Source organism: Anomalospiza imberbis, unplaced genomic scaffold (assembly GCF_031753505.1).
Source record: "Anomalospiza imberbis isolate Cuckoo-Finch-1a 21T00152 unplaced genomic scaffold, ASM3175350v1 scaffold_51, whole genome shotgun sequence".
Classification (NCBI taxonomy): domain Eukaryota; kingdom Metazoa; phylum Chordata; class Aves; order Passeriformes; family Viduidae; genus Anomalospiza; species Anomalospiza imberbis.
The window spans coordinates 619,758-645,295 of NW_027100119.1; the positions used below are offsets into that span (position 1 = coordinate 619,758).

General features: G+C 58.7%; 2 protein-coding genes across 2 annotated transcripts in view; both read right to left on the minus strand.

Annotated features, from left to right (window-relative positions):
* Positions 1-10,627, minus strand: part of LOC137467044 (serine/threonine-protein kinase pim-1-like) — a 33,083-nt gene extending 22,456 nt beyond the window's left edge. The window contains exons 1-6 of the mRNA XM_068178603.1: positions 10,600-10,627; positions 4,817-4,926; positions 4,598-4,648; positions 4,027-4,393; positions 3,236-3,412; positions 2,912-2,994 (exon numbers count right to left, since the gene is read on the minus strand). Coding sequence (XP_068034704.1) covers positions 2,912-2,994; positions 3,236-3,412; positions 4,027-4,393; positions 4,598-4,648; positions 4,817-4,926; positions 10,600-10,627 — 816 coding nt within the window. The remainder of the gene's footprint in view (positions 1-2,911; positions 2,995-3,235; positions 3,413-4,026; positions 4,394-4,597; positions 4,649-4,816; positions 4,927-10,599) is intronic.
* LOC137467049 (serine/threonine-protein kinase pim-1-like) overlaps positions 1-17,973 on the minus strand; it is a 135,748-nt gene extending 117,775 nt beyond the window's left edge. The window contains exons 1-5 of the mRNA XM_068178607.1: positions 17,882-17,973; positions 17,690-17,740; positions 17,129-17,495; positions 16,308-16,487; positions 15,903-16,052 (exon numbers count right to left, since the gene is read on the minus strand). Of these exons, the coding sequence (XP_068034708.1) occupies positions 15,946-16,052; positions 16,308-16,487; positions 17,129-17,384 (543 nt within the window). The 5' untranslated portion in view covers positions 17,385-17,495; positions 17,690-17,740; positions 17,882-17,973 and the 3' untranslated portion in view covers positions 15,903-15,945. The remainder of the gene's footprint in view (positions 1-15,902; positions 16,053-16,307; positions 16,488-17,128; positions 17,496-17,689; positions 17,741-17,881) is intronic.
* Positions 17,974-25,538: the final 7,565 nt, after the last annotated feature.

The following is a 25,538-nucleotide window of genomic DNA, read 5'->3' on the forward strand; positions in this document are numbered from 1 at the left end:
CTTCAGCTCCTGGACACCTTCTCACACAGAGCTGGGAAAAAAAATCCCCTGGCCACCAGCTAAAAGGTGAGTTATGCCAAAGTTGGAGTACTGTGGGAAATCTCTGTCCCTCCCTGTCCTTTTAATGTATCTGTACATGGGGGTGTGCCTGGATGTGTCTTGTGCACAAAGGAAGGAGCGTGCAAGCAACGGGACTGACACTTTCAGTGTCCATGCTATTCCATACCCATGGGTACAGAGACATTATGGAAACCCTGGCACAGACAGGGCCTTCTGTCCATGGGTAGAGACATCCTAGAGCCCCTGGCACACACAGAGCCTTCTGTCCCTGGCTACAGAGACATCCAAGAGCCCCTGGCACACACAGAGCCTTCTGTCCATGGGTACAGAGACATCCAAGAGCCCCTGGCACACACAGAGCCTTCTGTCCATGGGTACAGAGACATCCAAGAGCCCCTGGCACACACAGGCCTGGCAGCACAGGCTGCTTTCCCCACAGGCTGCAGGAGATGAGAACACAACATTTGCCAACACTGACTGAAAGCCACAGCTCCGGGTGCTCCCCGTGAACCCCAGCTCTGGGACCACTGTCTGCCCCAAGCTTCAGGGGCTGCAGTGGGAGCCCGGCTGGGCTCTGCCCTGGGGCCATCCTGCAGGGACAGCTGCAAACAGGGAGCATTCCCTTGCCACAAAGAGCCAAGCCATGGCTGCAGGGCAGCTGCTCCAGCCTGGAGTGCACTGCTGAGTGCTGTGCTCTGGGGCTGGGGCTCCCCGCACAGGGGACTGGACTGGTGTGCCACAGGAGACAGAGAAGCTGCAGCTTCAGCATAACTGAGGTGGGTGCGTGGGCTGGGCAGAGTGGGGAGGCTCAAGGGGATTCACAGAGCTCATCCTGCTGCAAGGACAAGGAAAAGGGAGTGGGAACTCAGCAGTGAGGACAGCTGAGGGCAGAAGAGGAGCTCTGAATGACACTAAAATCCCACTGGAGCTCTGAGACATTGCTGCTCCTCAGCCAGTGACAGGATGAGTCCCTAAGCCTGGGGCTCGGCCTTCCTCATGGTGAGGGGCACCAAGGAAGGCAACAGTGTGATGGAGACTGCCATGGGCTGGGAACTCACTGGGGGACAAGAGGGAGCAGTTGGGAAGTAAAAGGCAGGTGGGGGAGAGAACAGTTCAGAGAAGGGCTGAGCTACAGCTTGAGCAAGCTGTAAAATGTCATTTGGGGTCATCCCAGATTGATTTCATTTCAGAAGCTATTGAACAAGTTTAATTTTTGGGTGGTGTCATGTTTGCCCTTGAAGGTGTACACTCTGCAAACTTGAGCTGTGTTGCTGAAATGCTCCAGCAGGTCTGTGCTACAGGTCACCCCATTTCTTCTTTGGCTGATTGCGGCCCGGTGCTGATCTCCAGCAGAGCCCTGGCAGAGCCCAGAGCAGCCTCAGCACCCGCAGAGCCCGGCTGCAAGGAGAGAAACCAGAAAGCGCCCGTCAGCTGAAGGCTCCTGGCCCCTTGTCCCAGCCGCCCGCAGTGCCCAGGCCATGCTGGCCGTGCCCAGAGCTGTGCCCAGAGCTGCCCATCCCTGCTGCCTGTGGAAGCAGAGCAGGAGGGCAGGACATGTGCCCAGCCTGCAGCCGGCCACGGCACATCCAGCCCTCAGCAGCTGCCCAGAGCAGGATGCTCCTGTGCTCGCTGCCATCTCCCCAAAGCTCTGATCCCACCATGCCAAGCAGACAGGACCCACCTCACGCCATCCCTCGCTGGAAGAAAAGCTGGTCCCAAACGATGTCCTCATCCTTCTCCAAGGGCACGGCCCATCCACGCCACAGCTGCTCCCAAGCACTTCCCCATCCAGACTGGACCCCACCTGGAACGCTTCCTCTAGAAAAACACACAACAAATTATTGAAAATAGATTACAGACAAAAAGGGGAACAAGAAAAAAGGTCAAAAATCTTATCTCTGTCAGGGGCTAAGGAAGGCCCAACCCCTGCAGGCCAGGGAAAAACCCACCCACAGGTGAGGGAAGCCCAGGCTGTCTCCCTTCCCCCCTGCACTGCCCCCCAAAATAACGGTGATCCCAAAGCAAAGAGGGGCAGTGGAGCAGCCCAAGCCCTTCCTTGCCTGCAAAGCAAAGCAGCCCCTGCACAGGTTCTGGAGTCCCACCTCTGCTCCCACCATGGGGGTTTCTTTGTGTCGGGCTGGCTGCCCCAGCCCCAGCCCCAGCCCAGGGCACGGTGGGTGCTGGGGCTGTTGGCAGGGCCAGGAGCCCACTCCCATTTCATCAGCACCCCAGCCCATCCCCCTAGCCCTGCCAAAAGCAGCCTGGCAGCCGACTGAAGGATCAGCTGCATCTGCCCCAGCAAAGGGGGAACCTTTGGTTCCTGGCCAGGCTGTGCAATGCCCAAATCTGGGAGCATCCCCCTGCGTGTGGACTCACCTGCAAATTCCCTGTGGAGCCTGGCTTTGGAGAAGGTGTCAGAATCAAAGTCCATCATCCTCAGCTGCCGGTGACCAGGTGGAGGAAGAGGTTGTCATCCTTGATGTCATCCTCCGTGTCCCCAGCAGCAGCAGCCCCACCTGGTACAGCTTCTCCAGGGGCTTCTTCTCCTTCCCTGGGGTGAGCCCAGGCTGTCTGGGTTCTGCCCAGGGCCCCAGCTGTCAGGGAACCAGGACAAGCAAAACCAGTTCGGATGGTGGCCACCAGTGCTGGGCAGAGCAGCTCAGCTCCAGCACAAGGGCTGCGTGTTCCCATCTGATGACCCCTGGGCAGTGACACAGGCTGGACAAAACCAGTCTGGTTGGCTTTGCCACTGATTGCCAGGACATGTGTGGAGCTGTTACCTGCCAGGCCCCTGGATCCAACTGTGCACGTGGAGCTCTCCCATCTTCTAGGGCAGAAGACCACCCTGCACCCATGGATCACGGAAAAGCTCTTCTAAGGATGGCCTGTCCAAGGGCTGCATGGACAAACACCTCTTAATGAGATCCTGGCACTCTGGGGAAACAAACCAGAAATCACCAGTCAGTTGGAGAAGTTGCCCCCCTGTTCCCATGCCCAGGCCATGCTGGGTGTGCCCAGAGCTGGGCCTAAACTTCCCCATGGATTCTGTGTTTGGAGGAGAGCAGGAGAGCAGGACATGTGCCACCTCCTCAGCAGCTGCCAGAGCAGGATGCTCATGAGCTGCTACTGTCTCCCAGCACTGGTATTGCCCCCGTGGCCAGAGATGAGGACCCACCTTGAGAGAGCCGTCGTGGGAACAAGATCCGCCCCCAGATGATCTCCTGGCCCCTCCTGAACGGGTGCTTCCCCATGACCAGGTGGTACAGCAGGAGGCCCAGGGACCAGATCGTCGCTGCCTCGCCGTGGTAGCGTTGGTGCTGGATCCACTCTGGTGGGCTGTAGGACAGGGTTCCTGTGGAACACAGACAGAGTTCATCAGGGGGACGCTGAGGCTCCCAGAGCCTGGCCCCAGCACCCCATGGCATGTGGGGGCTGCCCCAGTGGCACACAGGGTGACTGCTGCCCTCTCACCAGCACCTGGGAATTGTGTACAGACTTGGGGCTGGAAAAGAAGCCACTGGTGTTGGAAGAGGGCAGCAGAAATCCTGGGAAGGCCCAACCGTGACACACAAAAGCAAAACTCATCCAGTGGTTGAGAAAGCCCGCTCTACTCCCCACCTGCACGGCCCCCCAAAAATGTTAACCAGTCAAGGCAAACAATGGGAGCAGAGCAGTCCAAGCCCTTCTCGCCTGCACACCAAACCATCCAGGGCACAGGGTCAGACGCCCCTCTCTGCTACCCCCACTGGGGTTTTTGTCAGGCTGGCTGCCCCAGCTCCAGCCTTAGCCCAGGCCACAGTGGGTGCTGAAGGCTGTCGGCAGGGCTGGAGCTGGCCCCCCTCACACCCCCACCCAAATCAGCTTGGCTCCAGCATTAATCCCATCCTGGCTGCAATAGGGGGAGCCCCGGGGCTGCACCCCAGCTGGGCCATGAGATGCCCAGGAGCATCCCCAGGCAGAGCTCACCTGCAAACTGGGTGTAGGCTGTGTCTTGGAGGAAGGCGCCACAGCCAAAGTCAATCAGTTTCAGCTGCCCGGTGGCCAGGTCGAGCAGGATGTTCTCAGGCTTGATGTCCCTGTGCAGGACCCCGCAGCTGGTGCAGTGCCGCACGGCCTCCAGCACCTGGCGGAACAGCCCCCGCGCCTCCTCCTCCGGCAGGAACCTCCGCTCCGCCAGGAAACCCGACAGCTCCTGGCACCGCTCCGGACGCTCCAGCACCAGCACGACGCTGTCAGGGAGCTCAAGCCACTCCAGGAGCTGAATGACACCAGTGCAGCCAGAGGACACCTTGTCCAGCAGCACGACCTCCAGGGGTGCGCTGGTGCCGTCGGGCTGCGGGAGGAGCGCGATGCCGTCAGTGGGGCTGAGGCCGTGCCAGGGCTGGGGAACCCCTCAGCCAGCCCGGGATGCTCTGCATGCCCCGCTCAGCCCATGCCCGCTCTCCCTGCAGGGCTCCCGGCGGCTCCCACCCTGCCGGGCCCCGGCTCCTCGCCACCCGGCACGGCCCGGCTTCTGCCGCTGGCCCCGCTCACTCACCAGCTCGCCCCAGTGCCGGACGCGGTTCCGTGGCACCCTTTTGATGGCCACCTGCTAGCAAGGGAGAGCAGTGGGTTGAGCGCACCACCCGCCCCGCCGAGCCCCATCCTCCTCCTCCTCCGCCCCCTCCTCCTCCTCCTCCTTCCCCCTCCTCCTCCTGCTAATCCTCCTCCTCCTCTGCCCCCTTCTCCTGCGCCCGCCGCCGGCCCCGCCGCTCACCGGGGCGCCGTCCGAGAGCCGCGTGGCCGCGAAGACGCTGCCGAAGCCGCCGCTGCCCGGCAGCGAACCCAGCCGGTACCGCTCCTGCAGGCCCTCCTCCTGCGCCTTCCCTGCGGGCGGGACGGGGCTGTCAGCGCTCAGCCCGGGGCCAGTAGCGGCCCCCGAGCGCCCCCCGAGCGCCCCAGGCCGGCCCTCCCCAGGCGTTCTGTCCCTGGAACGGGACAGCGGCGGAGCTCGGGGCCGACGGCCGCGCTGCCAAGCGGCGGAGCTCGGGCCGGGGAAGCCGCAGCGGGGGCGGCGGGAGCGGCCGCGCCGCCTGTGTCCTCCGCGGGGCCTGGGAGGAGCCGGGGCCGGGGCCGGGACTGGAGCCCACGTCGGGGCCGGGGCCGGGCTCGGGCCAGGCGGAGCCAGAGGGCGGCTGTGCCGCCCCAGCCCCAGGCACTGATGCCCGCCCAGCAGCGCCACCGCCAGCACGGCCAGAGCCGGGCGGAGACGAGACCCCGGCGGGACGGCCGGGGACAGGGACGGGGCCGGGGCCGGGAACTGGGACGGGGCCGGGGCAGACCCGCCCGGGGCTGGGGGCGGGCTGGGGACATGGCCCGGCCGGGAATGGGGAGAGAGAGATTGGGAGAGGAGGGGACAGCGGGAAAGGGAGAGGAGAATCAAGAGGAATGCGACAAAATCACTGCTTTGTCTGCTTTCGCTGCTGCAGCCGCTGCCGCTGCCGCTGCTGCTGCTGCTGCCGCTGCAACTGAAGCTCCGGGGCCGTTTGTCCCCGTGTCCGTTTTTCCGTTGCCCGCTCGCCCCCGCGCCCAGCCCCCCGCTCCCCGGGGGCAGCCCCTGAGCCTGTCCAAACACGGGAACTTTGCCCTGGTCAGCCCAGACTCAGAGTCTGGACTCCTGCACAGGGGAACAGGAATCCCCTTGAGCGCTGCTGTGCATTGTCCCCGCTGAGGATCAAACCCTAGGGGAGCACATTCCCTGAATGCTGAATTTGTACCTGACCCAAGGGCTGCACTTAGTCTCCATCACTGCTTTCCAAGTAAACCAGGGGAAGGCAAAAACTGTGTGTAGCTCATGGTATTTTACAGTGTCTAAAACTTGCCATGTCATGGATCTTACAGCTGAGATCTATTTGGATTAAGGGGATGGAGAAGCAGTGCAACATGGAAAAGGGGAGCATAAAAATAAACAGAGAAAAACATCTTGGATTGTTTCTTTCCATTTTCATTTCATTTCCTAAAAGCTGTTTCAGTTTTCCCAGAATCTTCTCCACACTCCTGTTTGCTCTTTCCAAGAACCTTTCCTGGAGAACGAGGTGCAGCTTCTGTCACAAGATGTGCCACCAGCTGCAGCTTCTCTAGGCTTTCCACACCTTGTGTGCAGCTCAACTCTTGCAGCACAGCAGGAGAAATGTTTGAAGAACTTGACAGCTTGTTCTTTCTTTTCCTTGTGGGCTGGGCAGTTGTGCCATTGGTAAGGTTTTCATTGTTACTGTTCTGCCCTAAGAAACCATGACGGGCTACCAGGAATTGTCAGGGAATGCAAGCCTGACTGAATGCAGAGAAAGAATCTGCAGAGCCTGCATCCAGAAATGGAGAGCTGTGTGATAATCATTGCAACATCGCCATGGGCATCTTGGAAGTGATCTAGAAGATGAAAATGCTCTGACAGAGGGCATGTGTTTCTGAGTTCAGTGTAGAGGATTCCACATCTAGTGCATTGGTTCATAAATCAAGAGTTCAATCAGTTCATGGAAAGCACCAGAACAAGCTGGACCTCTCAGCCTTAAACACTTCAGTTGTTCAGGGACCCAAAAATGTTCCATAGAAAGAGCATTAGAAGGAGAGGAAAGAGACAGAGAGACAGAGAGACAGAAGCTCCACAGAAAGATACACATGTGGCTCCCAGCTCCTGGGGTTCCAGTGTGGGTGAGACACAAGCCCCAGGAGAAGGCAGAGTCCATAGCAGGGGCTGACCTTGTGCTCCTTGGTTTTAAGCCCCTGGGCCTTCGTGGGCCTCCCCCCAGCTGGGATTTGTGATTGCTCGGGCGTTCAGAGCCGGGTTAGCGCTGTCCCAGCTGTGGGACTGATTGACAGCTCAACCCAAGGTGTCTCGGGACACTGATCTCATCCAGCCTCTGACAGTGACCATGGTGACACTGGGGAACCTCATGGAACCGTGGGTCAGTGTGACAATGCAGGTCCAAGGACACCATGGTGATATCCAGGTTTGCTCAGCACCAGAGACACCTTTGCCTTGTTTGCCCCCAGCTGTCATCACTGCCTCCAGTGTTCTGCTCTAACTGGAACCCGGGGACACTTTCACATGAGTTGTGTCCCTCAGTGGGACCCATTAAAAGTTAAAGAAAGTCTGGACTTTGAATCTGACTTTGAGTTCTTGAGAAGTTCTTTGAGCACACTCTGAGGTCTGGGTCCGATGCAAAGAGCACCAAAGCCCCAGAGGGTCATTAACGTCCTGGTGCTGTGTCTGTGCTGCTGAGCTGGGCCAGGCTCCTGGCCCAGAGGCAGCTCCTGGCAAGGGCAGCGCTGCAGAGAGACAGCTGTGGCCAGGAGCAGCTCCTGTGCACAGCCCAGCAGGGCTGGGGCACTGCCAGGGCATCGCAGGGACACGAGCAGGGCGCAGACAGAGCTCACAGGGGCTCAGCACTGGCAGGGGCTGTGGGGTGTCCCAGAGGGGGCTGTGTCACAGCAGCGCCTCTGTGGCTGTGTCACGGAGGCACAGAGCAGCTGTGATGTCAGAGAGGGGCTGTGTGACAGCACAGCGTGGGTTGTGTGAGGTCACAGACTGGGCTATGACATCACAGAGCGTGTTGTGTGAGGTCATCAAGCAGCTATGGCATGATAGAGGGGACAGTGTGACATCAGAGAGCAGGCTGTGACATCATGGCATGGCTGTATGACATCATAGAGCGGGCAGTGAGGTCAAAGTGTGTGCTGTGACATCACTGAGTGGCAGTATGACATCACAGGGAGGGTTTTGTGACATCACTGAGGGGCTTGTGACATCACACAGCAGGGTGTGACATCATAGTGTGAGGCCATAGGGCAGACTCTGCCGTCATGTAGAGAGTGGCTCTGTGACATCAGAGTGTGGGTTGTGACATCACCGAGTTGGCTGTGTGACATCATAGAGCAGGCTATGACATCATGGAACAGACTGTGATGTCACAGGATGACTTTGTGACGTCATAGTACAGGGTGAATTTCTGACATCACAGAATCTTCTGTAACAGCACAGCTTTGTGACATCACAGAGTGACATCGCAGAGTTGGGCCTATGACATCACAAGGGAGCTATGTGGCATCCAGGAGTGGGTTGTGACACCACAGGGGCTGTGTGACATCACAGGGGCTGTGTGAGGTCACTGGGGAGGTGACTCTGCCCCAGCCCCCCCTCCCAGTTCCCCCAGAGAAGTCCAACGCTGCTCGTGCACAGCGGGGTCCCCTGTCCCCCCGGGTCCCCCCGCCCCCGGCCCCACAGCCTCCCCCAGAGGATGTTCCACGAGATCGAGCCCAGAGCCTGACACAGGGCCATGGGGGGCGGGACAGGGGACAGGGACCCCCCGGCAGCGTCCCCGTGTCCCCCAGGGCCAGAGCCTGGCCCAGGGCTCCTTCACCCTGTTACCAACGAGGGCTTGAGAGCGCTGAAAAAATCCCCAGCAAGGGAGCAGCAAAAACCAGATTTAATATTGAGCAACAGCACCACAAAGTTCCTTGGCAAGCGTCACTCTGCTCCTGACTGGACACTTCAGGCACAAAAAAGGAAACAAAGCAACAACAAAACCAAATAAATTCCAGGCAATTAAATCAGAAATAAACCGAGAACTGGGGCTTTCATTCCTCTGGAAAAGAGCTGTCCTTCTTCCTGCAGGTGCCCATGGCCACAGCTGGGATTTCACCTCCAACACTGCCTGTTGTGACAGACTGGAGGAGATTGTGGGCTGGAAACATTTTGTGTGTGGGGGAGGAAGGGGCAGGTCCAGCCTTGCCCTGCCCTGGAACCCCATGCCACACAGCCCCTGTGGTGTCATACAACCTCCTGTGATGTCACACAGCCACCTCTGATGTCACACAGCCCCTGTGATGTCACACAGCTGCCCTGTAATGTCACACAGCCCACTCGGAGATGTAACAGGCCACCTGTGATTTCATACAGGTGCCCTGTGATGTCACAGCCTGCTCTTTGAGGTCCCAGTGTGCTCTGTGATGTCACAACATCTGCCCTGTGATGTCACAGCCCAGGCTGTGATGTCACAGCCACCCTGTGATGTCACAGCCAGCTCTATGATGGCACAGCTACCTTTGTGATGTTATGCAGCCTCGCTGTGATGTCACAGCCTGCCCTGTGATTTCACAGTCAGCTCTGTGATGTCACAACCCACTCTCTATTGTCTCAGCCTTCTCTGTGGCATCACACCGCTGCTCTGTGATGTCACAGAGCCCTTTTCTATGATGGCAGAGTCTTCTCTGTGGCCTCACAGCCCATTCTGTGATGTCACACAGCCAGCCTGTAATGTCACAGCCAACTTTGTGACATCACAACCTCCTCTGTGATGTCACAGCCTGCTCTGTGATGTCACAGCCTGCTCTGTGATGGCAGAACTCACTTAACATGTCACACAGCACCTCTGTGGTCACACAGACCCACTGTGTGATGTCACAACACCTTCAGTGATGGAACACAGCCACCCTATAATGTCACAGCACACTCTTTGTCCTCACAGCTTGCTCTGCTCTGTGATGTCATACAGGCATGCTCTGATGTCACAGCCTGCTCTGTGATGTCGCATAATAAACCAGAGATGTCACAGCCAACTATATGATGCCACAACCTGGTCTGTGATGTCACACAATGACAGAATCACAGAATTGCTGGGTTGGAAGAGACCTTTAAGGTCATCAAGTCCAACCCATGCCCTAACACCACCTCAGCTAAACCATGGCACCGAGTGCCACATCCAGTCTTTTTTTAAACACATCCCATGATGGTGACTCCACCACCTCCCTGGACAGACAAGTCCAGTAATTTATCACCCTTTCCATAAAAAACTTTTTTCCTAATCTCTGACCTAAATTTCCCTTGGTGCAGCTTAAGACTGTGTCCTCTTGTTCAGTCAGTTGCTGTGAGGAGAAAGAGACCGACCCCCACCCGACTGCAACCACCTTTCAGAGAGTGTAGAGAGTGATAATGTCACCTCTGAGTCTTCTCCAAGCTAAACAACCCCAGCTCCCTCAGGCATTCCTCACAGGACTTGTGTTCCAGACCCCTCACCAGCCTTGTTGTCCTTCTTTGGACACGCTCCAGCCCCTCCATGTCCTTCCCAAATTGGGGAGCCCAGAACTGGACACGGCACTCGAGGTAGGGTGCCAGTACAGGGGAGGAATGCCAAGCACAGCAGTGCCAAGTACAGGGGAAGAATGACCTCTCTGCTCCTGCTGGCCACACCATTCCTGATCCAGGCCAGGAGCCATTGGCCTTCTTGGCCACCAGGGCACACTGCTGGCTCATGTTCAGCCTGCTGTCGACCAGTGGCCCCAGGTCCCTTTCTGCCTGGGCACTGTCCAGCCACGCCGACCCCAGCCTAGAGCAGTGCAGGGGGTTATTGTGGCCAAAATGCAGGACTGGGCACTTGGATTTATTAAACTTCATCCTATTGGATTCTACCCATCCATCCAACTGTTCCAGGTGTCCCTGCAGAGCCCTCCTGCCTTCCAACAGATGGACACGTGCTCCCAGCTTAGTGTCATCTGCAGATTTACCAACGAAAGCCTCAATGCCCTCATCCATGTGGTCAATAAAAATATTGAACAGAGCTGGCCCAGCACAGAGCCCTGAGGGACAGCACTGGTGACTGTCCCCAGCTGGATGCAGCACTGCTCACCACCACTCTCTGGGCCGGCCATCCAGCCAGTTCTGAACCCAGCACAGAGTGCTCCTGGCCCAGCCGTGGGCTGCAGCTTTTCCAGGAGTGTGCTGTGGGGGACAGTGCCAAAGGCCTTGCTGGAGTCCAAACAGACACATCCACAGCCTGTCCTGCATCCACCAGGAGGGTCACCTGGTCATGAAAGGAGACCAGGTTGGTCAAACACGACCTAGCCCTCCTAAACTCCTGCTGGCTGGGTCTGACACCCTGGCCATCTGTCACGATCTGCTTGTGCGGGGTGTCGTGATGGTTCTTTTCACCAATCCCAAAAGTGCAAAACGGCAAACAGCAAGAGACTATCAGTTAATCACAACAAATGCGCCTTTATTAAGGGCCAAAACAGTAAATGCGATAGTGGGGATCAGAAAGGAGATAAAAGGATAGAGAGAGAGAGAGAGAGAAAAGAGGGGGATAGGAATAGCTACCAACACAGGCGAGATCCTCACAGTTATAGTCCACAGAGGAAAGAGGGGGGAACATGCTGGACAATGAGAGTCTCTTGTGATTGCTGTGGGGGAACAGGTGAGTCCACTGAAACCACCAAGGCAGGACGAACACAATGAAGAATAAGTCCGTTGGAATTACTGAAGAAGAACAGGTCGTGTCATTAGTGGTTTCCCCTCTCCCTGTGGGAGGGGTCTCAGTCTCAGTCCTTGGGAGGAGGGTTTTCCATCTCCGTCCGTCTGTCACAGTGGTCACGGGGCAGATGAGAGGTCTTCAGTGAGAGATGATTAGGGTCACCCTAAAAGTTCATTCAGATTCAGGAGGAGAGTGGGCAAATATGCAGTAGGCCGTTCCTTGGTGGCTTCATGCCAAGTCCTTGCCAATTCCTTGCCAACTCCTTGCCAGGCCTTGTTCGGAACAGCTAACGTAACGGTACAGCAACTGCACCTGCACTGCCGCTCTCTCCAAGCCGGTACTGTAATGGGGGAAGGGGTTTTTGCTTGTGGCAACCGGTAGGCAAATGTGGGGGCTTCAGACGGCCTCTTACACCTTCCCCGAGCTGTCTGCAGAGCAATCCACATCAGCCCAGGCCGGGCTGGTCAGTGGCCGGACAGTTCCATTGACTGGACGCGGCTCTGGACGCTTCCCTTGGAGCGACTCCAGGGACGGAACGCTGGGGCTGTCACCACTGGGGTGTCACAGATAGGGGAACGCTGGGGCTGTCACCGCTGGGGTGCCACAGACAGGGGAGCGCTGGGGCTGTCACTTCTGGGTGTCACAGACAGGGGAACACTGGGGCTGCCCCGCTCCTGCCCTGTCCCCAGCAGCTCTGCCAGCGCCTCGAAGGGACACAAAGGCTGATCCAAAGGGTGAGAATTTAAGAAGGGGCTGAGCTGGGAGGGACCCATTGGGATCATCAAGTCCAGCCCCCAGCCCTGCACAGACGCCCCAACAATCGCAGCCCGTGAAGCTCCGGGAGCGGGGTCCAACGGCTCCTGGAACTCCAACAGCCTCTGGGCTATGCCCATTCCTTGTGGAGCCTGGGCAGTGCCTGAGCCCCCTCTGGGGGAAGAAGCTTTTGCTGATCTCCAGCCCAGCCCTGCCCTGGCCCAGCTCCAGCCGTTCCCTTGGGTCTTGTCCCTGCTCACCTGGGCAGAGATCAGAACTTGCCCACAGAAGCTGTGGCTGCCCCTGGATCCCTGGCAGTGTCCAAGGCCAGGTTGGACAGGGCTTTGACCAGCCTGGGATAGTGGAAGGGGGCATGGAAGGAGATGAACTTGAAGGTCTTTTCCAAGCCAAGCCCTTCTGTGATTCTGTGATTTTGGGGGAGATGCTGAAGCTCTGTCTCGGCTTTATCTCACCCAGAGTCTGGACCCAGCAGCAGCCATGGGTGGGATCATCTCCTCCTCCCTCTCCCTGTGGCTGGAACTCACCCAATGGCAGCAACTGAATAATGTCCCTCACGGGGCAGTGAGTGCCAGAAAGGAGCATTGCTCCTCGGGGAAACACAATGTCCTTGGACTTCAGCAGAGCGTTGAAATGGCCCCCCTCGAGCACCTCAGCCCCACTGAAATCTCCTCTTAGTGGACTCAGCCCCAGAGATCTCCCAGTGCAGCTGCAGAGGAGTCGCTGTCAGGAGGAGGGACAATTATCAAAAGCTGATGTAGATCAAAACAAGCTCTGGCACCATTCCACATTTTTGTTTGCCACTGGGAAATAAATACAGATGTCCCCATGCCACAATCTCAGTCCCCCCAGGGTTCCTGGGTTTGGTTTTATCCCCTGGTATGGAGACACGGGAGCTCTCCCAGCTGGACAGGGTGTCAGGAATCCCTTCCTGAGCTTGACACCCTTGGAGAGGGTGGACAAGGAGGTTCCTTGCTGAGGGAGACTGTGCGGGTTTTGGAAACAGGCCAAACCTAGAGAAGGCTCCTTCTACAGCTCCTCAGCACCTGGTAATCCCATGTCTTTATTTGTGTGACTGTCTTGTCAGGGCAGGGAGAGGAAGAGAGGAGCCTCCTTGGGGCAGGGAGAGGAGGCAGAGACACCAAAAGCAGGAGTCCCAAAGGGATCTGGGCAGCTCATGATCCAATGGCTGCAGTAGGTGTGCCATTCCTAAATCCAGTTTGGGAGAGTCACGGCCGTGTTACTGTGTAAGCTCTGAGGTATCTGCTGGTGGGAGATGCTCAGGTTCATCCTGTTTGCATCCCCAGTTCCTGCTGAGCCGGTTTTAAACAGCGCCAGGGGATGCTCCTGGCACTGACCCTGGCATGGCTCAGGGTGCTCCCAGGTGCCTCAGGCTGCTGTGACACCGCTGCACACGGGAGGCAAGAGTGGCAGGGGCTGTGCTGAAAGTCAGCTCCATGTGCTGCTGCTGCTGCTGGGTGTCATTTGTCCAGCCCTGCCCCAGAGTCAGGGATCAGATCCAGGCCCTGCTGCTGCTCCCTCGGGATCAGCCCCACTTTGGGTGCTGCTGTCAGGACCAGCAGAAGCGGTGGCTGGAGCAGCGGGTGCTGACGGTGCCCCAAGCCCCGGGGCCGGAGGAGTCCCTGGGCTGGGGCTGGGAGGGAGCTGCTCCAGCCCGGAGTGCACTGCTGAGTGCTGTGCTCTGGGGCTGGGGCTCCCCGCACAGGGGACTGGACTGGTGTGCCACAGGAGACAGAGAAGCTGCAGCTTCAGCCTTACTGAGGTGGGTGCGTGGGCTGGGAAGAGTGGAGAGGCTCAAGGGGATTCACAGAGCTCATCCTGCTGCAAGGACGAGGAAAAGGGAGTGGGAACTCAGCAGTGAGGAGAGCTGAGGGCTGGAAAGCAGCTCTGAATGACACTAAAATCCCACTGGACCTCTGAGACATTGCTGCTCCTCATCCAGTGACAGGATGAGTCCCCAAGCCTGGGGCTCGGCCTTCCTCATGGTGAGGGGCACCAAGGAAGGCAACAGTGTGATGGAGACTGCCATGGGCTGGGAACTCACTGGGGGACAAGAGGGAGCAGTTGGGAAGTAAAAGGCAGGTGGGGGAGAGAACAGTTCAGAGAAGGGCTGAGCTACAGCTTGAGCAAGTTGCAAAATATCATTTGGGGTCATCCCAGATTGATTTCATTTCAGAAGCTATTGAACAAGTTTAATTTTTGGGTGGTGTCATGTTTGCCCTTGGAGGTGTACACTCTGCAAACTTGAGCTGTGATGCTGAAATGCTCAAGCAGGTCTGTGCTGCAGGTCACCCCATTTCTTCTTTGGCTGATTGCAGCCCGGTGCTGAGCTCCAGCAGAGCCCTGGCAGAGCCCAGAGCAGCCTCAGCACCCGCAGAGCCTGGCTGCAAGGAGAGAAACCAGAAAGCGCCCGTCAGCTGAAGGCTCCTGTCCCCTTGTCCCAGCCGCCCGCAGTGCCCAGGCCATGCTGGCCGTGCCCAGAGCTGTGCCCAGAGCTGCCCATCCCTGCTGCCTGTGGAAGCAGAGCAGGAGGGCAGGACATGTGCCCAGCCTGCAGCCAGCCACGGCACATCCAGCCCTCAGCAGCTGCCCAGAGCAGGATGCTCCTGTGCTCGCTGCCATCTCCCCAAAGCTCTGATCCCACCATGCCAAGCAGACAGGACCCACCTCACGCCATCCCTCGCTGGAAGAAAAGCTGGTCCCAAACCATGTCCTCATCCTTCTCCCAGGGCACGGCCCATCCACGCCACAGCTGCTCCCAAGCACTTCCCCATCCAGACTGGACCCCACCTGGAATGCTTCCTCTAGAAAAACACACAACAAATTATTGAAAATAGATTACAGACAAAAAGGGGAACAAGAAAAAAGGTCAAAAATCTTATCTCTGTCAGGGGCTAAGGAAGGCCCAACCCCTGCAGGCCAGGGAAAAACCCACCCACAGGTGAGGGAAGCCCAGGTTTTCTCCCTTCCCCGCTTCACTGCCCTCCAAAATAACGGTGATCCCAAAGCAAACAGGGGCAGTGGAGCAGCCCAAGCCCTTCCTTGCCTGCAAAGCAAAGCAGCCCCTGCACAGGTTCTGGAGTCCCACCTCTGCTCCCACCATGGGGGTTTCTTTGTGTCGGGCTGGCTGCCCCAGCCCCAGCCCCAGCCCGGGGCGCGGTGGGTGCTCGGGCTGTTGGCAGGGCCAGGAGCCCACTCCCATTTCATCAGCACCCCAGCCCATCCCCCCAGCCCTGCCAAAAGCAGCCTGGCAGCTGACTGAAGGATCAGCTGCATCCGCCCCAGCAATGGGGGAACCTTTGGTTCCCGGCCAGGCTGTGCAATGCCCAAATCTGGGAGCATCCCCCTGCGTGTGGACTCACCTGCAAATTCCCTGTGGAGCCTGGCTTTGGAGAAGGTGTCAGAATCAAAGTCCATCATCCTCAGCTGCCGGTGACCAGGTGGAGGAAGAGGTTGTCATCCTTGATGTCGTCCTCACTGTCCCCAGCAGCAACAGCCCCACCTGGTACAGCTTCTCCAGGGGCTTCTTCTCCTTCCCTGGGGTGAGCCCAGGCTGTCAGGGTTCTGCCCAGGGCCCCAGCTGTCAGGGAACCAGGACAAGCAAAACCAGTTCGGATGGTGGCCAGCAGTGCTGGGCAGAGCAGCTCAGCTCCAGCACAAGGGCTGCGTGTTCCCATCTGATGACCCCTGGGCAGTGGCACAGGCAGGACAAAATGTCTGCGTTCCTTTGCTTCTGATTGCCAAGGCATGTGTGGAGCTGTAACTTACCAGGGCCTTGCATCAAAGTGTGCCTGTGGCTCTCTCCCTTCTTCTAGGGCAGATCAATATCCTGCAGCCAGGGATCACGGAACAGCTCTTCTAATGAGGGCCTGTCCGAGTGCAGCATGGATAAACACCTCCTGATCAGATCTTGGCACTCTGGACAGAGAAACCAGAAACCACCGGTCAGTTGGAGAAGGCTCCTGTTGGCTTTGCCCCACTATTCCCGTGCCCAGGCCATGCTGGATGTGCTCAGAGCTGGGCCTAAACTTCCCCATCAATTCCCTGTTGTGGAGGAGAGCAGGAGAGCAGGACATGTGCCACCTCCTCAGCAGCTGCCAGAGCGGGATGCTCACGAGCTGCTGCTGTCTCCCAGCACTGGTATTGCCCCCGTGGCCAGAGATGAGGATCCACCTTGAGAGAGCCGTCCTGGCAGCGAGAGCTCATGGTCACAGCTGATGTTCCAGCCCCTCCTGAAAGGGTGCTCCCCGCAGACCATCTGGTGCAGCAGGATGCCCAGGGACCAGATGGTAGCTGGCTTGCCGTAGTACCAGCCAAACTGGGTCCATTCCGGGGGGCTGTATGACCGTGTTCCTATGGAATACAGATGGGGTTCATCAGGGGGACGCTGCTGCTCCCTGAGCCTGGCTCCAGCATCCCTGGGTGTGTGGGGGCTGCCCCAGTGGCACACGGGGTGACCGCTGCCCTCTCGCCAGCACCTGGGACTTGTGTACAGATTCGGGGATGGAAAAGAAGCCACTGGGGTTGGAAGAGAGCAGTGGAAGCCCTGGCAAGGCCCGACCATGAGGAGGAAAATCCCACTCAGTGCTTGGGAAAACCATGCCCTCATCCTCCCTGCCTGCACTGCCCCAAAAACCATTATGAAGCCAAAAGAAACCAGGTGAGTGGAGCAGTCCAAGCCCTTTCTCACCTGCACCCCAAACCGGCTGGGACACAGGTTCTGGCCACCCCTCTCTGCTACCCCACCCAGGGGTGTTTTTGTTGGGCTGGCTGCCCAGCCCTAGCCTCAGTCCTGCCCAGAGTGGTGGGCAAAGGCTGCCAGCAGGGCTGGAAGCTGGCTCCCCACCCAGCCCTGCTCAAAAGCAGCTCAGCTGAAATCTCAGTGCCATGAAGGGCAGCAAAAGGGAGAATCCCCGCTGCCACACCCAGCTTGGGCTGTGTGGTGTTGGGCCATGAGATGCCGGGACTGAGAGCACACCCCTGCGTGGGCTCACCTGCAAAGCGAGTGTAGGCTGTGTCCTGCAGGTAGGTGCCACAGCCAAAGTCAATCAATTTGGCCTGCCCGGTGGCCAGGTCAACCAGGATGTTCTTGGGCTTGATGTCCCTGTGCAGGACCCCGCAGCTGGTGCAGTGCCGCACGGCCTCCAGCACCTGGCGGAACAGATCCCGCGCCAACTCCTCGGACAGGACCACCCGTTCCCGAATGAAATGGTGCAGGTCCTGAGAGTGCTCTGGGCGTTCCAGCACCATCACGATGTCGTTGGGGAGCTCAAGCCATTCCAGCAGCTGGACGACACCGGGAAAGCCAGTGGAGACCTTGTCCAGCAGCACGACCTCCAGGGGTGCGCTGGTGCCGTCGGGCTGCGGGAGGAGCGCGATGCCATCAGTGGGGCTGATGCCGTGCCGGGGGTCGGGAACCCCTCACCCAGCCCGGGATGCTCTGCGCCCTGCGCTGGCCCTACGCCCGCTCTCCCTCGAGGTGTCCTGGTGGCTTCCACCCTGCCGGGCCTCGGCTCATCCCTGCCCAGCTTCTGCCGCTGGCCCCGCTCACTCACCAGCTCGCCCCAGTGCCGGACGCGGTTCCGTGGCACCCTTTTGATGGCCACCTGCGAGCAAGGGAGAGCAGCGAGTTGAGCTCGCCCGCCTGCCCTGCGCAGCCCCATCCCCCTCCTCCTCCTCCACCTCCTCCTCCTCCTCCTCCACCTCCGCCCCCTCCTCCTGCGCCCGCCGCCGGCCCCGCCGCTCACCGGGGCGCCGTCCGAGAGCCGCGTGGCCGCGAAGACGCTGCCGAAGCCGCCGCTGCCCAGCAGCGAACCCAGCCGGTACCGCTCCTGCAGGGCCTCCTCCTGCGCCTTCCCTGCGGGCGGGACGGGGCTGTCAGTGCTCGGCCCGGGGCCAGGAGCGGCCCCCGAGCGCCCCCCGAGCGCCCCGGGCCGGCCCTCCCCAGGCGTTCTGTCCCTGGAACGGGACAGCGGCGGCTCGGGGCCGACGGCCGCGCTGCCGAGCGGCGGAGCTCGGGCCGGGGAAGCCGCAGCGGGGGCGGCGGGAGCGGCCGCGCCGCGTGTGTCCTCCGCGGGGCCCGGGAGGAGCCGGGGCCGGGGCCGGGACTGGAGCCCACGTCGGGGCCGGGGCCGGGCTCGGGCCAGGCGGAGCCAGAGGGCGGCGGTGCCGCCCGAGCTCCAGGCACTGATGCCCGCCCAGCAGCGCCACCGCCAGCACGGCCAGAGCCGGGCGGAGGCGAGACCCCGGCGGGACGGCCGGGGACGGGGACGGGGCCGGGGCCGGGAACCGGGACGGGGACAGGGCCGGGGCCGGGGACGGGGACGGGACCGGGAACCGGGGCGGGGACGGGGACGGGGCCGGGGCCGGGAACCGGGACGGGGACGTGGACGGGGCCGGGGCCGGGAACCGGGACGGGGACGGGGACGGGGCCGGGAACCGGGGCGGGGCCGGGGCCGGGTCCGGGGCCGGGGACGGGGACGGGGCCGGGAACCGGGGCGGGGACGGGGCCGGGAACCGGGGCGGGGACGGGGCCGCCCCGCCCGGGGCCGGGGGCGGGCTGGGGACATGGCCCGGCAAGGGGAGAGGGGGACTGGGAGAGGAGGGGACACCGGGAAAGGGAGAGCGGGAGAGGGTGCGGGACAGCGGGTGAGGGAGTCCTCAAAGTGACTGGTTTTGCTGCTTTCGCTGCTGCTTTCGCTGCTGCTGCCGCTGCTGCGACTGCCGCCGCCGCCGCTGCCGCTGCAACTGAAGCTCCGGGGCCGTTTGTCCCCGTGTCCGTTTTTCCGTTGCCTGCTCGCCCCCGCGCCCAGCCCCCCGCTCCCCGGGGGCAGCCCCTGAGCCTGTCCAAACACGGGAACTTTGCCCTGGTCAGCCCAGACCCAGAGTCTGGACTCCTACACAGGGGAACAGGAATCCCCTCGGTCGCTGCCATGCATTGTCCCCGCTGAGGATCAAACCCTATCGGGGCACATTCCCTGAGTGCAGAATTTGTACCTGACCCAAGCACTGCACTTACCTCTCCAGCAATGGTTAAAAAAAAAAAAAAAACAACACAAAAAAAACCCCAAAAAAACAAACGGGGAAGGCAAACTGTGTGTAGCTCATGGTATTTTAGAGTGTCTAAAATTCGCCAAGTAATGGATCTTAGAGATGAGATCTATTTGGATTAAGGGGATGGAGCAGTAGTGCAAGATGGAAAAGAGGAGCATAAAAATAAACAGAGAAAAACATCTTCAGTTGTTTCTTTCCATTTTCATTTCATTTCCTAAAAGCTGTTTCAGTTTTCCCAGAATCTTCTCCACACTCCTGTTTGCTCTTTCCAAGAACCTTTCCTGGAGAACGAGGTGCAGCTTCTGTCACAAGATGTGGCACCAACTGCAGCTTCTCTAGGCTTTCCACACCTTGTGTGCAGCTCAACTCTTGCAGCACAGCAGGACAAATGTTTGAAGAACTTGACAGCTTGTTCTTTCTTTTCCTTGTGGGCTGGGCAGTTGTGCCATTGGTAAGGTTTTCATTGTTACTGTTCTGCCCTAAGAAACCATGACGGGCTACCAGGAATTGTCAGGGAATCCAAGCCTGACTGAATGCAGAGAAAGAATCTGCAGAGCCTGCATCCAGAAATGGAGAGCTGTGTGATAATCATTGCAACATCCCCATGGGCATCTTGGAAGTGATCTAGAAGATGAAAATGCTCTGACAGAGGGCGTTTGTTTCTGAGTTCAGTGTAGAGGATTCCACATCTAGTGCATTGGTTCATAAATCAAGAGTTCAATCAGTTCATGGAAAGCACCAGAACAAGCTGGACCTCTCAGCCTTAAACACTTCAGTTGTTCAGGGACCCAAAAATGTTCCATAGAAAGAGCATTAGAAGGAGAGGAAAGAGACAGAGAGACAGAGAGACAGAAGCTCCACAGAAAGATACACATGTGGCTCCCAGCTCCTGGGGTTCCAGTGTGGGTGAGACACAAGCCCCAGGAGAAGGCAGAGTCCATAGCAGGGGCTGACCTTGTGCTCCTTGGTTTTAAGCCCCTGGGCCTTCGTGGGCCTCCCCCCAGCTGGGATTTGTGATTGCTCGGGCGTTCAGAGCCGGGTTAGCGCTGTCCCAGCTGTGGGACTGATTGACAGCTCAACCCAAGGTGTCTCGGGACACTGATCTCATCCAGCCTCTGACAGTGACCATGGTGACACTGGGGAACCTCATGGAACCGTGGGTCAGTGTGACAATGCAGGTCCAAGGACACCATGGTGATATCCAGGTTTGCTCAGCACCAGAGACACCTTTGCCTTGTTTGCCCCCAGCTGTCATCACTGCCTCCAGTGTTCTGCTCTAACTGGAACCCGGGGACACTTTCACATGAGTTGTGTCCCTCAGTGGGACCCATTAAAAGTTAAAGAAAGTCTGGACTTTGAATCTGACTTTGAGTTCTTGAGAAGTTCTTTGAGCACACTCTGAGGTCTGGGTCCGATGCAAAGAGCACCAAAGCCCCAGAGGGTCATTAACGTCCTGGTGCTGTGTCTGTGCTGCTGAGCTGGGCCAGGCTCCTGGCCCAGAGGCAGCTCCTGGCAAGGGCAGCGCTGCAGAGAGACAGCTGTGGCCAGGAGCAGCTCCTGTGCACAGCCCAGCAGGGCTGGGGCACTGCCAGGGCATCGCAGGGACACGAGCAGGGCGCAGACAGAGCTCACAGGGGCTCAGCACTGGCAGGGGCTGTGGGGTGTCCCAGAGGGGGCTGTGTCACAGCAGCACCTCTGTGGCTGTGTCACGGAGGCACAGAGCAGCTGTGATGTCAGAGGGGGGCTGTGTGACAGCACAGCGTGGGTTGTGTGAGGTCACAGACTGGGCTATGACATCACAGAGCGTGTTGTGTGAGGTCATCAAGCAGCTATGGCATGATAGAGGGGACAGTGTGACATCAGAGAGCAGGCTGTGACATCATGGCATGGCTGTATGACATCATAGAGCGGGCAGTGAGGTCAAAGTGTGTGCTGTGACATCACTGAGTGGCAGTATGACATCACAGGGAGGGTTTTGTGACATCACTGAGGGGCTTGTGACATCACACAGCAGGGTGTGACATCATAGTGTGAGGCCATAGGGCAGACTCTGCCGTCATGTAGAGAGTGGCTCTGGGACATCAGAGTGTGGGTTGTGACATCACCGAGTTGGCTGTGTGACATCATAGAGCAGGCTATGACATCATGGAACAGACTGTGATGTCACAGGATGACTTTGTGACGTCATAGTACAGGGTGAATTTCTGACATCACAGAATCTTCTGTAACAGCACAGCTTTTTGACATCACAGAGTGACATCGCAGAGTTGGGCCTATGACATCACAAGGGAGCTATGTGGCATCCAAGAGTGGGTTGTGACACCCCAGGGGCTGTGTGACATCACAGGGGCTGTGTGAGGTCACTGGGGAGGTGACTCTGCCCCAGCCCCCCCTCCCAGTTCCCCCAGAGAAGTCCAACGCTGCTCGTGCACAGCGGGGTCCCCTGTCCCCCCGGGTCCCCCCGCCCCCGGCGCCGCAGCCTCCCCCAGAGGATGTTCCACGAGATCGAGCCCAGAGCCTGACACAGGGCCATGGGGGGCGGGACAGGGGACAGGGACCCCCCGGCAGCGTCCCCCGTGTCTCCCAGGGCCAGAGCCTGGCCCAGGGCTCCTTCACCCTGTTGCCAACGAGGGCTTGAGAGCGCTGAAAAAATCCCCAGCAAGGGAGCAGCAAAAACCAGATTTAATATTGAGCAACAGCACCACAAAGTTCCTTGGCAAGAGTCACTCTGCTCCTGACTGGACACTTCAGGCACAAAACAGGAAACAAAGCAACAACAAAACCAAACAGAATCCAGGCAATTAAATCAGAAATAAACCGAGAACTGGGGCTTTCATTCCTATGGAAAAGAACTGTCCTTCTTCCTGCAGATGCCCGTGGCCACAACTGGGATTTCACCTCCAACACTGCCAGTTGTGACAGACTGGAGGAGATTGTGGGCTGGAAACATTTTGTGTGTGGGGGAGGAAGGGGCAGGTCCAGCCTTGCCCTGCCCTGGAACCCCAGCCCTGCCCTGCCCTGGAACCCCAATCCCCCCAGGGCCTCTATCCCAGCCCAGCAGTGTCTGCCAGTCCCTGGCACAGCACAGGCAATGCTCCACAGCCACCTCTGGAGCCCCCAGCCCAGCTCCTGAGTGACCAAATGACCCCAAGTCCCACCTGGGGGAAGGGCCCAGGAAGAACAAGGGATATTTAAGGCTGAGCACAAGGCGAGCACACATCTTGACCCTACCTCCTCTTGGAATTCCGATCTGAACAGTGCTGGAATCCAGGAGTTGGTAGCTCTGTGTGTGCTTCTCCAAATCTTTTTCATCATTCTCTATTTCTGTCTCTCGTTCTTTTATTTCTGACTTCTTGAAAATGTTGAGCAACTTAAAACTCAGATGGCTTAGAGTTTGTGAAGTTGAATGGACCAATATACAGCTTTGAGAAGTGTTTTGTGTTCATTGAATGTCTTATTAAACCTTTTGCCAAAGTTTCAGCTCCTTGGCTCCAACTCCCACCTGCTTTCCTTGGAGAAGGAGCTGCCCCAGACCTAGAGGGATGTTCATTTCTTGTCAGTCAGCAAAGCCAAGGGAAGGCACAGCTCCATCAAATGCAAAACTCATTCCTCTGCTGGATATTAAATCCACTTTGCACAGCAGACAGTCTCAGAGCAATGGAAAACACCTTCTGTGCCCAGCACAGGTCCCAAGGTCCCCCCAAACCCTCCCTGCCCCAATTCTGCCCAGATTTGCTCTTTGCACACACGAGTCACACACTGAAGGCACGAGCTCCTTCCATGCCCAGAGGGAGGAAAAGCGGGAAAGTGGATGAAGATCTCTCCTGGGCAGAGCCAAGGTCCAAGGGCCCCTGCAGGGAACCACAACTCATCAGGTTTGTGTCCTTTGGGCTCAGGGACTGGTGACACTCAGAAGCACAGAAAGGTTTCTTGCCAACAAACACAAGTTGAACATTTGAACAGTTTAATAACCATCACAGCTCTTCCCTCAGCTCTCTGTGATGTCCCAGCAGCATCTGACATGTCCCCCATCCCCAAGGGATTTCCATACAGGAACAGTTTTAGACAGAGACATAAGAAAAGGCAATACTGTGACAGATATTAATATAAGTAAGGTGTTGATTAATGTGATATTTATTTTTGAACTTCTTAAAGACTGGGCAACTCCCTGAAGCTCAAAGCATGTAACCAGTCAGTTGAGAGGCCCTTGTGTGACCAGAGAGCATCTGGAGGAGGAAATCTGGGAGTAACAGGAAGGACATAGATCCAGCTGGTCTAGTGAAGAGATGTCCTTAGACATGGCCATTTCAACAGAAGAGGTGGAAATACCTGAAGGAAGAGAGAGATGATGTAATAAACAATATTGGTGACTCAAGTAAAGGGGAAGATCAGTATTTCTTCTCCTTCTCCCATCAATACACTTCCAGGAAATTCCTGTTCCTGGAGGGAAGACTTTGGTATTTCTTAAAAGTACTCAAGTGACCCAGATAATAAAAATGTCCTTGTATATTATGAAATGTACAAGAATTTAAACCTGTGCCCCTTTCCAGGCAGATATCAGTTGTGTGCCCATGGACAGGCAGTGCCACTTGTGCCCTGAGGTGCCGAACTGGGATTGGATCTCTCAGAGAGGAGCTGAGGGAGAGCAGAGCACCTTGCAAGCTGCAGGTCCCTGCCAGCCCCGCAGGGCTCCTGTGCCATCAACATCTGCTCTGCTCCAGTCTGAAACAGGGCCCAGCATGGTGCTGGGATCATCAGAGAGCTGAGGTGTGTGCTGGAATTCAATGCCCTCCCCATGGCGCAGCAGCCTGCATTTCCCTGCTCCAGCCTTGGTCTCCAGCACAGCCATGGAGGCTCTTTGGGCTCCTGAGTGTTCCTGCAGCCACCAAGGGCAGCTGAGCTCTGCCTTTGGCACAGTCAGCCCTGGCCAGCGCAGGCCATGCTCAGCAATTCCTTGTCTGTGCCCGGCCTTGCTGCCAGCCCTGGCAGCGGCTGCGTGGCCCCTTTGTGACCCTGTGCTGGCCCGGCCATGGTGCCACAGCCCCTGTGCAGGCCCAGCCCAGGACAGGAGCATTGCGGCTGGGAACGGCCCCTGTGCCGTGGTGCCCACAGCAGCCTTGGGGCTCTGTGCCCCATGGCCTCCCTGCTGGGCAGCCTCTGCCAGCTCCTGCAGAGCCCGTGGCACCTGTGGGGCTGCACAGACAGCCCTGCCCCGGGCTCTGCCGGCCTCTGGGCCAGCAGAGAGGCCGGCCAGGGCTGGCCATGGCCGGGAACAGGCCCTGAGCCCCGCAGGAGGATGGAGCTGGGCCACAGCCAAACTCAGCCCAGGGCAAAGCTGGGCTCAGCAGCCAGGGCTGCCAAGGGCTGGGGACAGAGGCGGGCGGAGACAAATGTCCTGGGCCCCCTCCCTGCTGTGTCCATGTCCCCAAGGGCACACAGCAGCCTCCTCTCTCAGACACTTGCCTGTTTTCCATGCCTTGCACAGGCGCTGGCCCTGCCCCACAAGGCCTGGGCTGAGTCCTGCCCTGCACGCTCAGCCAGGCTGGGATGGACACTGATGGTTCCTGTGCCAGGCTCTCTGAGCCCAGCCCAGCTCCCTGCAAGCTCTGCCAGCTGCCCTGAGCTCTGTGCAGCACCAAGGGCCTCTCCCCAGCACAGCCCAGCCGGCTCTGGCCCCACAGCTCTGCTCAGCCCAGGCTGCTCTGGCCACTGGCCCCACGGCCTCAGCCCCTGGCCAGGGCACAGCAGCAGCTGCAGCTCAGCCAGGACTCAGCCCCAGCCATGGGGGAAGGGGCTTGGCCAAGGCCAAAGGAGGCTCCCTGGGTGCCCTGCTCCCCTCGGGCTGAGGTGCTGAGAGCTCTGCAGCCCCTGCTGCCATCCCATCTGCCCAGGCCAGCACAAGAGCCCCGGCCTTGGGGCCCTCCAGAGCTGCTCCTGCTCCAGGCCCAGGGCCCATCCCAAAGCCGGGGCAGCCACAAAGCTGTCTTAGGGTGAAGAGCCTGGCTCTGTGTTCTCCATCCCCTCCTTGCTGGCGCTGCCAGGCTGGGATGAGGAGCCCCTCAGCCTTCCCTGCTCTGGGCTGGACAAGCCCAGCTCCCTCAGCCTCTGCTCACAGCCCAAGGGCTCTAGCCCCACCTTGGAGGCCCTTCCCTAACCCTGCTCCAGCTGCCAGACATCTTTCCTGCCCTGGGGAACCCAACCCAGGCCACAGGGACCTGGATAATCCACATCCTTGATGTCCTGGTCACACAGCCCTGGCCCCTTTTCCCCATGTCAGGCTCTGGGGGGGATCCTGTGGAATGTCCTTTGGTGGGGGCTGTGGCTCCAGGTGGACCGGGGGGATACCAGGGG